This window comes from Peromyscus leucopus, chromosome 6, assembly GCF_004664715.2.
Source record: "Peromyscus leucopus breed LL Stock chromosome 6, UCI_PerLeu_2.1, whole genome shotgun sequence".
NCBI classification, from domain to species: Eukaryota; Metazoa; Chordata; class Mammalia; order Rodentia; family Cricetidae; genus Peromyscus; species Peromyscus leucopus.
Window position 1 is genome coordinate 70,124,385 of NC_051068.1, and position 14,421 is coordinate 70,138,805.

Here is a 14,421-nt window from a genome sequence, read left to right on the forward strand (position 1 = left end):
AGGCCTTGCCAAGACCATTCCAGGACAAGGACACAGGACTAATGTTCCCTTTGTCCTTTGGCCAGGGCCTCTGAGAAAGTCTTGGGTCAGTCTGGATCCCTACAGAAATCTAGGCACGATGGCAAACACCTGGGATCCCAGCCCTGGGGTGGATGAGGCTGGAGAAACGTTGAGTTTAGGCTGTCCTGGAATTCAGATTCTCCTGCTTTAGCTCCTCCAAGCCTGGAATTACAGGCTTTGTCCTCATGACTTGAGCTCAGCTTGACCTCAGCCCGGGCAGCGTCCAGACTGCTCCTCTCTTGCTCTTTTAAGAGACTGTGTGGGTGTTCTGCCTGCGTCTATGTCTGAATGTAAGGAGGGTGTCAGGTCCCCTGGAACTGGGCTTGCAGATGGTTGTTAGTTGTCATGTGGGTGCTGGGAATCGAACCTTGGTCCTCTGGAAGAGAAACCATTGCTGCTAATCTCTGAGCCATCTCTCCAGCCACCAAACTCCGCAAAAACAAAACAAAAAGCTGGAGAGATGCTTCAGCGGTTAGGTAACCATGCGGCTCTTCCAGAGAACTCAAATTCTGTTCCCAGCGCCCACGTTATACTTCACAACTGCCTCGAGCTCCAGCTACATGGGATCCAGTGCCCTCTTCTGGCTTCTGAGGGCACCACACACACACACACACACACACACACACACACACACACACACACACACACACAAGTTTTGCCAGGCAGAGTGGTGCATGCCTTTGATCCCAGCACTACATAGCAAGATCCTGTCTCAAAACAAAACAAAACAAAACAAAACAAAACAAACCAAACAAAACAAAACAACTTGAAGCAACAACAGAAAGTCTGTCTTGGTGTCACACACCTGTAACTCTTGCTCTCCAGAGGGAGGCTGAGGTGGGGGATCCCCACGCCTGAGACCTCTACCCCATCCCCGAAAGCACCAGAAAAGTAGTAGCATTTACATAACTACTAAACTGAGATGCTGAACTGTGAGGGGAAGTTTGGGAGGATCTCTTGAAGGTTGCCTGTAGCCTTGGGCTTTTGTTCTGGAAGTGTCTGAAGTACTGTGGCATCTTGGGGTTTAGGGTATAAAATCTGTATTTGGGTCTGGGGATGTGGTGTAGTTGGTAAAGGGTCCTACCCAGCATGCACAAAGCCTTGGGTTCAATGCCCAGCACCTCACAGAGCTGGGTGTGGCAGGGCATGCTACCAGAGAACACAAAACAAAACCACAGTTCAGAGTCCTGCTGTCAGTGCCAGGGGCAGACACAGCTCCATATGTCTGGGAAGGACATAGCTCCATACTGTGAGCAGCCTGGGACTCAGGGAAACCCAGGATTCTTGGCTTCTGAGTAAAACGAACAAAAACAAAAACTTCAGGTCAAGCCAGTGTGAGGCAGAGCTGGAGAGGATTTTTGCTTTGTTTTGTTATTTTGTGTGTGCACATGTGTGTGTGTGTGTGTGTGTGTGTGTGTGTGTGTGTGTGCACATGCAGGTGTGCCATAGCATCTGTACAGAGCACAACTTTGCGACTGGTCCCAGGGCTCCGAGGCACTACCTACCACACTGAGGGAAAGTTCAGGGCTCAGAACTCTTAGGCTAGCAGCTTACAGAGGTGACCTGAACCTGTTAGACCTGTTAGAGTCCTTGCTGGCAGGAACAACTCAACACTCATATTTTGACCACAGGCAGGAGGCAGAGAGTGAAAAGGGCATGGAACCAATCTTCTGAAACCGTAAAGCCCACCCCCAGTGACATACCTCCTCTAACAAGAGAAACCTAATCCTTCCCAAACAGTTCCACCGAAGTCAAATATTCGGCCTATGGGGGCCGTTCTCATTCAAACCACCACGCCATCTCATCTATTTTTTTAGATTTATGTTATTATTTGTGTGTGTGTGTGTGTGTGTGTGTGTGTGTGTGTGTGTGTGTGTGTGAACATATGTGAGTGCAGGTGCCTGAAGAGGTCAGAAGAGGGTGATGGATCTCCTGTAAGTGGGTCCAAGCAGCCATGTAGGTGTTGGGAACCAACCGGGGCTTTATCTGCTGACTCACCTCTCCAGAGCCCTGTCCTTCTCTTTTCCTGACAGGTATCTTGTGTCCTAGGCTGGCCTGGAACTCCCACTATGCGGCTGAGGATGACCCTGGACTTGCGATCCTCCTGTCTCCACCTCCCGAGTGCTGTAGTTACAGATGTGTGCCACTGCTGTTTACTAAGTGTGCAGGAGAGAGTCCAGGGCCTGCGTGTGCTAGGTGATCACTCTCCTGGGGAGATTTTAATACAGATTTTAAGCTCAAGCGTTCAAAGAAAGAGAAGCCATCCAGAAGAGCCAGGCTTTCTCCTCGAAGACTCAACTTTGTGTCTTCACAGTTGTGGACGCCATTTTGGGAGGTTTGAAGCTATTATCTTCCAAGAGTTGGTAGGGACTTAAAGGAGACACCAGGCAGGGTCACAGTCGGTGAAGTCTAGGTCTCAGGGGTGTTGGAAGTTGGGCTGTCTCCACTGTAAACAAAGATTGTCCTGTTTATGGTATTTCCAGAAAATCCTCAGGAGAGGATGCCAACCCCTTCCTCCAAGAAGTTGCTTTTTTTTTTTTTTAATCATAGTAACATAAATGTAACAAAGACATCATGTTACCTTGTTTGCCATTTATCTTGCCTCAGTGCCGAGAAGGGCAGCCTGGGAGACTTGTACTCCCCGTGTGATGCTGAAGGTGTCAGCTAAGTTTAAAGCCATACAGAAAACTCAAGCCTGAACTTGACGTAAGGTGGTTAGAGATTGCCAATACCCTCAATAATGGGGCAAAATAGCAAAAAGTTCTCTCTGAAAGGGTGTGGTGCACAGGGTGTGAGCTCTGCACTCGGCGGTCAGTGCGCACGGCCGTGAGCTCGGCACCGGGCGGTCAGAGGCAGGTGGTTCTTGAGTCTGAGCCTTAGACTGATTCACACACAGCCAGAAGCTGCTCAGGAGAAAAACAAAAGTTCTCCCTTGTTGTAGGAATTTAGCAGAGTCACTGTATGGGGTAGATGTTAGAATGAACAGCTGTTTTTTCAGAAGGACTTTGACCTTGAAGAATCCTTGTGGAAAACAGTGATAGTTTTCCTGAAGGGGCTTTGCTCACAAGACGGCCCAGGCACCCCTGAGACTCCTGTCTTAGTGTATATTGCCCACGATACATAATAAAGACTAGAGTCATGGGGGCGTGTGATGCTCTCCCTTAGAAGACATGTAAATTAGATTAGGGATTCTGGTATGAGGAAATGCTTTGTGTAACTTTCAATAAATCACCTTTGTATGGCTGTTGGGGGGGGGGCGTTCAGTCCATCAGAAGAGGCTGGACCTTCCTGCTGCCACATAGGTCTTAACATTTCATCTTGGGGGTGCCTTCTTTCTTCAACTGACCCACGCTACATGGTGCTCCCCGACACTCCCTGATGAAAGACGATGTCATTTTGAGCCTCATGAAACTTTTTTCTTTTTCTTTCTCTTCTCTGTCTCTCCGACAAAGTCTTATGTAGTGTAGGCTAGGCTCCAAGTGCCTATGAGGAAGAGGAGGATAATCTTAACTTTCAGATGTTTCTGCCTTCACCTTTCAAGGGCTGGCATTACAGATGTGTACCACTATGCCCAACTTAGTGAATTTCTGCAATTTTTCATAAGCGAGACTTTATTTTATTTATTTATTTTTACAGGATCTTACTATTTAGCTCTGGCTGTCCTGGAACTCACTCTGTAGACCAGGCTGTCCTCCAACACACAGAGATCTGCCTGTCTCTGCCTCCTGAGTGCTGGGATTAAAGGCATGCACCATCAGTGCCTGGCTGTCTACGTCTTTCTTAACACATTCCATATCCCAAGCCTTTCCTTCAGGCCTGGAGCTCAGTGGCTATAGAGGCATGAGGGTGTGGGCCACGGAATCTCATTCTCCACCCAAAGAATTTGAGGGGACAATGACATCTGAGCGGCTTCTAAGTTCATCTGCAGGCATCCCCACCGAAGGTGAATGTGATAGCGTCGTCAGTTCATCCAGGAGTGGTTATTTATTTGATGGGCATGGGTGCATTGCCTGCATGTATGTGTGTCCTGTGAGTGCAGTGCCCGAGGAGGTCGGAAGAGGGTGTCAGATCCCCTGGAGCTAGAGTGATAGACCACTGTGAGCCTCCACGGGAGTGTTCACAAAGCTCCACAGGACGTTTAGCGGCCACCAGCATTTATTAGTGATAAACAGGGCCACAATGTCGTCCTGCACACCCGGCCCTCTCTGTCAGCTGCAGCCTTCTAGGTCAGTTTGAAGCGTGTGTCGGGACGTAGAGACTCAAACAGGCCATCCCGCCGTCTTTTCTGATACATGTGTGGAGAGGCCCTCAAGACTTGTGCAACTTCAGCATAACAGGCAGAAAGGTGTATCTTCGTGGAACTTAGAATCTAGCAGATATACAAGATAAAATGAGGGGCTGGAGAGGTGGCTCAGAGGTTAAGAGCACTGGCTGCTCTTCCAGAGGTCCTGAGTTCAAATCCCAGCAACCACATGGGAACCATCTATAATGAGATCTGGTGCCCTCTTCTGGTGTGCAGGCCTACATGTAGGCAGAACATTGTATAAATAATAATCTTAAAAAAAAAAAAGTATAAATGAGAAGCTTTCTTAAAACAAACAAACAAACTATATAGATATATTGTTGTTGTTTGTTTTATCTGAGACAGGTTTTCTCTGTGTATAGCCCTGGCTGTCCTGGAACTGTTTTATAGACCAGGCTGGCCTCAAACTCAGAGATCTACCTGTTTCTGCCTCCTGAGTGCTGGGATTAAAGAAGTGTACTACCATTGCTCAGCAAAAAAAATTTTTTTTTCTTAGTTTTTGGAGACAGAGTTTCTCTGTGTAGTCCTGGCTGTCCTGGAACTCACTTGGTAGTCCAGGCTGGCCTCAAACTCACAGAGATCCGCCTGGCTCTGCCTCCCGAGTGCTGGGATTAAAGGCGTGCGCCACCACCACCCGACACAAAGATTTTTTTTTTTTGAAACAGGGTTTCATGTAGCTCAAGCTAACTTCAGACTCAAAATATAGACCATACTGACTTTGAATTTGTGATTCTCCTGCCTCAGCCTCCTGAGTGCTGGAATTACAGGCATGAGCCATGCTTAACCAAATAAAAATTTAAAAGTCCAACAATTATTTTAAAAATCTATTAAATATAGCCTCACCTTGTGCGTGTGTGCGTGCGTGCGTGCGTGTGTGTGTGTGTGTGTGTGTGTGTGTGTGTGTGTGTGTCTCCTGGGATTCAAACCAAAGTGCAGATGTGTGAGTCAAATGCTCTACCATTAAGTTACATCGCTAACTGTATTTGCTGCTTTTGTTGTTGCTGTTTGTGTGGTTGGTTTTGTTGTTACTATGTTTGTTTGTTGTGATCTTGACACAAGCCGGGGTCATCTGGAAAGAGGGAGCCCCAAATGAGGACATGCCTCGGTCAGCTTGGCCTGAGCGCAAGTCTGTAGCGCATTTTCTTCATTGGTGACTGATGTGGATGGGCCCACCTCCCTGTGGGCGGCCCATCTCCCTGTGGGCCGGCCCATCTCCCTGTGGGCGGCCCATCTCCCTGTGGGCGGGCCCATCTCCCTGTGGGCGGGCCCATCTCCCTGTGGGCGGGCCCATCTCAGTGTGGGCGGGCCCATCTCCCTGTGGGCGGGCCCATCTCCGTGTGGGCGGCCCATCTCCCTGTGGGCGGGCCCATCTCACTGTGGGCGGCCCATCTCCCTGTGGGCGGGCCCATCCCACTGTGGGCGGGCCCATCTCAGTGTGGCTGGCCCATCTCACTGGGGGCGGGCCCATCTCACTGTGGGCGGTGCCAGCCATGGGCAAGTGGTCCTGTTTTTCTTTCAAGGCCCATGCCAGGCCCTCTCCTCCTCCCCCGTCTCCCTGATTCCCGGTGAATCAGCTACTGCTGCTCCAGTGCCGCGCCTGTCTGCTTCCCCCCATGACCGTCATGGACTAACCCTCTGAATCTGTAAGTAAGCTCCCAGGTAATTGCTTTCTCTGAGAGCGGTTGCCTTGGCTATGGTGTCTCTTCACAGTAATAGAACTAAGACATTAACTTGATATGATTGTCTCCTACTGGGTCCACTTTCCTGAGAATGAAAAAAAAAAAGTAAAAATCCATGTGGGGGCTGGGAAATGGCTCAGTTGGGAGACCTGAATTTGAATCTCTAGCTCACACGCATACATACACACGCACACACATACACACGCACACACGCACACACACACACACACACACACACGCACACACGCACACATGCACGCACGCCAGGCACGGGGCTTTGCGCCTGCAATATCAGTTTTAGAGAGGCAGAAAAAGGAGACAGGAGGATCCCCAGAGCTCCACACAGCCTGGGTAAATCAGTGAGCTTCAGGATTAGTGAGAGACCCTGCCTCAGAAAGTTAAGTGAGAGCATTTTCAGAAGATGCCAGTGTCTGCCTCTGGCCTCCATGTGCTTGAGCACGTATGTGGTCCCACATGCACAAGGACACATGCACCTACCTATTTCCTTACCCATCCCTCTGTTCTTGGACGTCTAGGTTGGTTCCTCCACTTGGCTATTGTGGACAGTGCTGCAATAAACACTGAGTATCTGTGACAGATTGTGTAAACACCCATATATGTGATAGCTGTGACAGGAAGAACTGTTTTCAGCTTTCTGAGAAACCGCTGTCCTGACGTCCACAGTGGCCGGACCGGTGGTGTGGAAGGTTCGTTTCTGTCCACATCCTTGTCTACACTGGTGGTTGTTTGTTTTCTTAATGACTGCCATCCTGACTCAGGTGAGATGGAATCTCTACGTCGTTGTGACGTGTGTCTCTCTGATGACCAGGGAGATTAATCATTTTCCATGTTCGTGGGTATTTGTGTTCCATCTTTTGAGAATGGTCTGTTCACTTCATAAGCCCATTCCTTGGGTGGGTTGGTCGCTTGTTTAGTTTCTTGAGTTCTTTGTGTATCCTAGATAATGATCCACTGTCAGATGTATAACTAACAGACTCCTTCCCATCTGTAGGCTGTCTCTTAACTCTTTCCTTTGCTCTACCAAAGCCTTTAATTTCATGACATTCCCTTGTCCAAATGTTGGCCTTATTTCCTGTGTAACTAAAGCCAGGCTTCTTTCTCTCTCTCTCTTTCTTTTTTCTGTTTGTTTTTTTAAGACAGGGTTTCTCTGTGTAGCCCTGGCTGTTCTGGATCTCACTCTGTAGACCAGGCTGGCCTCAGACTCACAGAGATCCGCCTGCCTCTGCCTTCCAGGTGCTGGGATTAAAGGTGTGTGCCATTCTGCCAGGCTAATCAATAAAATGAAAACAAAAACAAAAACAAAAACCCAGTCAAGAGTGCATGGCTATTATCTGAGCACTTGAGAGGTGGAGATAGGAACTAGGAATTTAAGTTCATTCTCTCAAAACAGCCAGCTGAGGGCAGCCTGGTTTACATTAGAGCTACCTCAAGGAAAAAGTCGAGAGACCTGTGAACTTCATGCTAAAGGCACTTGAAAAATTGCATGTAAATTCCCTCAGAGGAAAAAATGTTTACAAAAAACATAAAGATGAAAAATTCTGATTAAACATGACTTTTAAAAAAATATGAAAGAGAAGCCAGGCATGGTGGCGCATGCTTTTTTCCCCAGCATTTAGGAGTTAGAGGTAGGCAGATCTCTGAGTCTGACACAGCCTGGTCTACCTTGTGAGTTCCAGGACAGCCAGGGTTTTACGGAGAAACCCTGTCTTGAAAAAAAAAAACAAAACAAAAAAAAACATAAAGAGCCAGGCATGGTCCATACTTACAACCCCAGTTTAAGGCTAGCCAATTTTTTTGTTTTGTTTTGTTTCAGACATGTTTCTCTGTAAAACAGTCCTGGCTCTCCTGGATCTCACTCTGTAGACCAGGCTGGCAGAGAACTCACAGAGATCCTCCTGCCTCTACCTTCCAAGTGCTGGGATTAAAGTCATGGGCCACTACTGCCTGACTTAAATAGTTAATATCTTAAATAGTTAAACTGTCTCAAAGTAAAATAGACCTTTAAAGGACCTACAAAGCACCAATGACAAAGAAATGAATGTAAGATGTTCAGCAGGTTCCTTTGAGCTGCTGGTTTATTACTCTAATTAGCCCAAACTGTAAATGGAGAATGCAAAATCTTATCACAGATTCCAGGCTGGGGAATTCTGGAAGTGCCTTAATTGGATCAGGCTCAGGCACTCATACAATGTCTCCTTGTAGGGAGGTAGGGCGGTTGCCAGGTCTCTGTGCTGTGTGTGTGTGTGTGTGTATGTGTGTGTGTGTGTGTGTGTGTGTGTGTATGTGTGTGTTGGGGGACTCCAGCCGTCAGCACCAGCCTCATGCACATGGAGTGCATGGGCCACACCACCACCCTTGGGTGTCTTTCCTTTTTCTCATTCTCTTCTCTGTTCTTTCTCTCCTTCCTTTCTTCCTTCATTTTTGTTTTGTTTTGAAATGGGGTTTTGTTGTGTACCCTGTCTTGTCTGAAACTCACTTTGTAGACCAGGCTGGCCTCATACTCATTAAGATACGCTAGTTTTTGTCTCTCTAATGCTGGAACTAAAGGTGTGGGCCACCATTCCCCCCCTCTTTATTTTTATATTATTGTTTATTTTGTTTTTCAAGTCAGGGTTTCTCTGTGTAGCCCAGGCTGTCCTGGAACTCAGAGATCTGCCTGCCTCTGCCTCCCATGTGCTGGGATTAAAGGCATGTGCCACCATTACCCGGCTTTATTTTTATATTATTATTATTTTATGGCCATTTTATTGTTCTTTGCTTTATTGCATTTCATGTATACTTTTTTTAATTGGTGGTTTCTGGACCGTGAATCCCACATCCACAGGTACTGTGTCTTCCAATGGTTCAGATGATTGTTACCATTTTTTAGTTGCAATGTTTTTTTAATTCTGAAAAATGAATTTTATTCAAATTTAAGCCTAGATCTCCTCTTGAAACAAAGATCTGTGTGCTTGGGCTCATGGAAGCCCATCCACTGTTTCCACCTAGAAGACATGAAACTAATTTCCTGTAAACCTAGTGGGATAGATAATTGTGGCTTAGATGAACTTAACGAGTTATTAAAATTGAAGTATGGATATACAACTGGATGGTTCTTTTAAGTTGTGCTGTGAATATCGCTCTATATAAATAAAACACTGATGGCCAGTGACCAGGCAGGAAGTATAGGTGGGACAAGGAGAGAGGAGAATTGGGGAAACAGGAAGAAGGAGGGAGAGACACTGCAGCCACCGCCAGGACAAGCAACATGTAAAGACGCCGGTAAGCCACCAGCCACGTGGCAAGGTATAGATTTATAGAAATGGGTTAATTAAGATATAAGAACAGTTAGCAAGAAGCCTGCCACGGCCATACAGTTTATAATAATATAAGCATCTGAGTGATTATTTTATACGTGGATTGTGGGACTGCGGGGCTTGGTGGAACCTGGAGAGAAGCCCTCCACCAACAAATGGCGCCCACGTGGGCACGAACCCACGACCCTGGGATGAAGAGTTCCATGCTCTACCGACTGAGCTAGCCAGGCTGGCTCCTCGTCGGGGAATCGAACCCTGGTCTCCCGCGTGACAGGCGGGGATACTCACCACTATACATGTTTTGTCTGCATATATGTCTGTTCACCACATGTATACCTGGTATCCATGGAAGCCAGACAAGGGCTTTGGATCCCTTGGAACTGGAGTTACAGATGACAGTGAGCTGCCATGTGGGTGCTGGGAATCGGACCCAAGTCCTCTGGAAGAACAGCCAGTGCTCTTAACTGCTGAGCCATCTCTTTCTAGACTTACCTATTTATTCTCTCTCTGTTCTCTCTGTCTCTGTCTCTGTCTCTGTCTCTGTCTCTGTCTCTCTCTCTCTCTCTCTCTCACACACACACACACACACACACACACACACACACTCAACCTCCCAAGTGTATTGATGCAGGCACCGGCCATCATGTTTTTTTCCTATGGTACTTTGGAGAGTCTAAGATTCCTCCGTATGTCTTAAACTCACACCATAGCCCAAAGAGGCCTTGAATTCATAATCCTCCTGCCTCAGCCTCCTGAGTACCTGGGACAACAGGCACAGGACACCACACTGGCTCTCCCCTTCCCTCCTTATTTCTTCTATATCGTTAATACAGAATCTGGGGGACTCTTAAGGGTTACTAACCTATTGGAGAAATTATTTTGGCCACTCCACGTAGTTAAAAGGATATTTATTTAATGGCGTAACTCACAAATTAATTGAAAGGTAGATCGCAGGGTCTGGGGAAGGTATATTGCAATCCAGTGGTGTTCTCCGGAGCTCTGCACAGTCAACCTCCACCGTTCAACGTCCCGGCACAGAGAGAGCGCACAGAGAGAGCGCTGGCCCATCCAGCTCTCGGGTCTCCAGGCGCCTCCCTCTCCGCCTCGTAGCGTACAGTTGCCAGAGTCCCAATGGGGGTTGGAACTTCTAGATCCAAGCTGGAATGGCTACCCACTACACTAACCCCTCTGACCTCCTCCCCTTCCCGGGTCCCCTCTTCCTGTCTGTCACACATTGCCACTTGCCAGGTTCGCTATTCCCTTTTTGTCGACTTGGCACAAACTTCAGGTGAGAGAGTGTCTCAGTCAGGTCAGCCTGTGGCCATATCTATGGGGCATTCTCTTGTTTAATGATGGGGGGGGGGCCAGGCCACTGTGGGTGGTGCTACCCCTGGGCTGGTGGCCCTGGCTTGTGTGAGAGCAGCCTGAGCAGGCCATGCAGAGCCAACTAGTCGGCAGCTTCAGTGTCTGCCTCTGGCACCTGCCTTGAGTTCCTGCCGTGACTGCCCTTCACCGTGGACCTTGAGTTTTGAGCTGAAACAAACCGTTCCCTTCAAGTTTATCACGGACTGTTGTGATAAAGGAAAGCAGGACATCCATCTAACCCAGTCTAACCCTCACTGGACGTGCTGCTCCGGCTAGGCTCACACCGAGTCCGTGTCTCGGTGGCGGGTGTGCCTGTGACCTCAGCACTTTGTGGCACTTGGAAGGCTGAGACAAGAGCGTAGTGTGTTCCAGGCCAGCGCTGTTTGTTTGTGGCTGGGTCTCTCTACATAGCTCTGGCTGTCCTGGAACTCACTTTGTAAATCAGGCTGGCCTCAAACTGAGAGCTGCCCTGTGAGATTCAAAGCACTGCTGCTATACCCAGCCTCCCAGGCTGCCCTTGAACTCACCCTCACCCTACTCCCCAGGGCTCAAGTCACAGGTGTTTTCCATCTCATTAGATTTTTTTTGTTTGTTTGTTTTTGTTTTTTGTTTTTCAAGATGGTTTCTCTGTGTATCTCTGGCTCTTTCCTGGAACTCGATCTGTAGACCAGGCTGGCCTCGAACTCACAGAGATCCGCCTGCCTCTGCCTCCCGAGTGCTGGGATTAAAAGCTTGCACCACCCTGGCCTCACTTGATTTCTTTTGATGCTTTCCTCCCAGTCAGGTTTGGATATTTATTTATTCATTTGTTTATTTTGAGACAGGGGCTCATGTAGTCCTGGCTGTCCTGGAACTATGTAGACCAGACTGGCCTCAAACTCACTAAGATCCACTGGCCTCTGCCTCCCAAGTTCCTTTTATTCATATTTAATTGTTTGTATGTCACATGTCTGCTGTGTGTGCAGGTGCTGGTGGGTAGATGGGACCCCAGGATCTGTAGTTGCAGGCCGATGTGAGCTGCCAGTGTCCTGGGAATCCAACTCGGTTTTCAACGCAAACCGCTAAGCCATCTCTCCAACCCCTCCCAACAAAAATCTGAACTTGTTTATTATTATTTGTTTAGTTTCTGAAAGAGTGATTAATTCTGTGTTTTGTCCACATGGCTGTCTGTGCCTGGTGCTAGCAGAGGCCAGAAGAGGGCCTGCGATTCCCTAGAACTGCAGTCGCAGAGTTGTGAGCCACCATGTGGACGCCGGAGATGAAATCCAGGTCCTCTGCAAGAGCAGCCAGTGCTCTCAGCCAGTGCTCTTAGCCAGTGCTCTCAGCCAGTGCTCTTAGCCAGTGCTCTTAGCCAACCAGCCATCTCCAGAGCCCCTAAAGCTTTAACTGCTCTGATTCCTGTGTCTGCCATAAACTTAAACCCTTTTTTTTTCTCACTTGGTTTTTGATTTTTTGAGACAGGGTTTCTCTGTGAAATAGCCCTGGCTGTCCTGGGACTGATTCTATAGACCAGGCTGGCCTCAAACTCAGAGATCCACCTGCCTCTGCCTCCCGAGTTCTGGGATTAAAAGCGTGTGGCACTACCCGGTTTAAATTCTATCTTAATAGTTTATTTTTACATCTACTTGCTGTGAATCTAACACTTCCCCTTTTCCTTGGTAACAGCACCCCACTTCATGCTGTTCACACTCACCGCCTAGTTACTAAGGCTCACAAGGAGCTTCTATCTTAATTCTTTATCAGGTTCCTTCTTCGTGGCTGCTTACTATTCCTTCCGTTTCCCTTCTTTCCTCCCTGCACACTGTGACCGCACTGTGAACATGTGGAGGCCGGGACTGCGCGACTTGGGGCTGCCCTGCAGCCGGGTAAAGACAGAAGTGTCTTTGGGTATGACTCGGTTTCCCCAACTCACTCCCTCTGGTCAGAATGCGTGGGACTTCTGCGCAGGCGTTCTGGAACCCTTGAGCTCAGGACTGGGGCTGGGGTGGGGCGAAGAGCTGCGATGGCCTGCTTATTGGCCCTGGTGCTGACAGACAGGAAGGAGCTGCTGCTAAGCGGTTGCTTAGGAACAACCACTGACCAAAAAAATAAATAGAAGGCTGTGGCAGGGCAGGAAGCGGCTGGTGTGGTTGGGTCCTAGCCAGGGTGCATGACCGGCCTTGGTTCGCCCTTTCTGCCAGAACGGGGCCTCAGAAGTCTGTCTTTCTGGAAAGACGTACTCCCAGCCGGGTCACAGAGGAACCCCTCCCCCAGGAGTGGCCTTGCATCCCCAGCCTTGAGGTTCGGGGTTCCGGGGCAGCTGTGGAGGGTTTGAAGGTCCCCGTCACTGCCCTTGTCTGTTATCTGGGAATATGGTGCTCCCGCCTGGCTGGCTGCTGACTAGACATTTTCCAAAGCGAATTTGAGCGCATCCTTTGCTGGAAACTCCCAGTGGCCTTGTATCTTCATTCCAGCTAGCCAAGGAGGACCAGCACAAGGCAGGCCTTGGTGTTGGCGCCTGCGGCTTTCACCCCGCCGGGTCCTGCAGCCCCCAGGCCTTTCCACTTCTGTGGTGTGGACCCCGCCCCACTCAGGTCTTGTCCTGCTCAGAACAGACTGGCCCCCTGCCCACAGGTACAACACAACGGCGTACCTGCCGACAAGGGCTTGGACAGGGCAGCGGCTGTGTTTGTCAAGTGTGGGTTTCCTAAGTCTTACACCATCACAAACGGGGTGGGGTGGGGGGACTGAAAGATTTAAAACGCCAGGCTGGGGCTGGGGTTGGTAAGTGCTTGCCGCCGCTGCGCTGGGATCTCTGGTCAGAGGTGCTGGTGTGGGTCTGTAGTCAGGGGGCAGGTGGATCCTTGAGGATCCTCAGAGCTCACTGGTCAGCCAAGAAGCCACTGAGTCACTTCCAGACTCAGTGAGAGACCCTGCCTCAGTTAGGGAAGGGACACAGACACCAGACTTGGACGTTTGGCCTCCACACCATACATGCACATCTACATGCACACACCTACATGCACATGTGCACACTCACAAACACACACTCAGAGACCACAGAGCCTGGGAGGGGGTCATAGGGACACAGCTCAGTGGAAGAACATGATTAGTTGTCCAGATGCCAGTTCCATCCTGAGAACAGCAAAATTAAAATGTCAGGCTGGGCTGTGGGTCATCAAGAACACAGACCACATCTTTTTCACTCTGAATCCCAGCAACCAGTTACAGGGGTGGTGTTCTTTTAAAATGCTGGATTCAGGTCACAATGACAGGTGAGGCCGAGCCATTTAGCTACGGTCCCGCCTGAGGAACATCTTCTGGAGACGGGGCGTGTTAGGAGGGAGTGTTTGTGTGCCGAGGACAATGAGGATGCCAAGTCTAAGAGGCATTTATTGTAATGAGTGCTCAGAGGGTGGAGCAGGGTGGGGTTCCCCCATCTAATCCTCCCAGGCTCAGGGTGACTCATTTTTCTTCCTCGGACCCAGGGGCGGAGTTGACATTTGGTCCTCCAGTTGGGCCCTGCTCCCCCTGACTGGTGGCATCTCCAGTGTCCCCAGCCACCAAAGCCATGTTCCTCAGATAGTTGGCATTGAAGCAGTTGGCTTGTTCATCCCCAGGAGCCAGGTCACAGCAGGAGGCAGGATCCCTCCAGGAGTTCCTTCGGGGACCACAGAGCTCCTCCACGAAGGCTAGTTTCTGGAAAAGGAATGGGAAG

General features: G+C 49.2%; 1 protein-coding gene across 3 annotated transcripts in view; it reads right to left on the reverse strand.

Moving 5' to 3' along the window:
* Window positions 1-14,078: 14,078 nt before the first annotated feature.
* Ecm1 (extracellular matrix protein 1) overlaps window positions 14,079-14,421 on the reverse strand; it is a 5,879-nt gene continuing 5,536 nt past the window's right edge. For all 3 annotated transcript variants that reach the window (XM_028856275.2, XM_037206900.1, XM_028856274.2), the window contains one exon: window positions 14,079-14,402. In XM_028856275.2, the coding sequence (XP_028712108.1) occupies window positions 14,169-14,402 (234 nt within the window). In that variant the 3' untranslated portion in view covers window positions 14,079-14,168. The remainder of the gene's footprint in view (window positions 14,403-14,421) is intronic.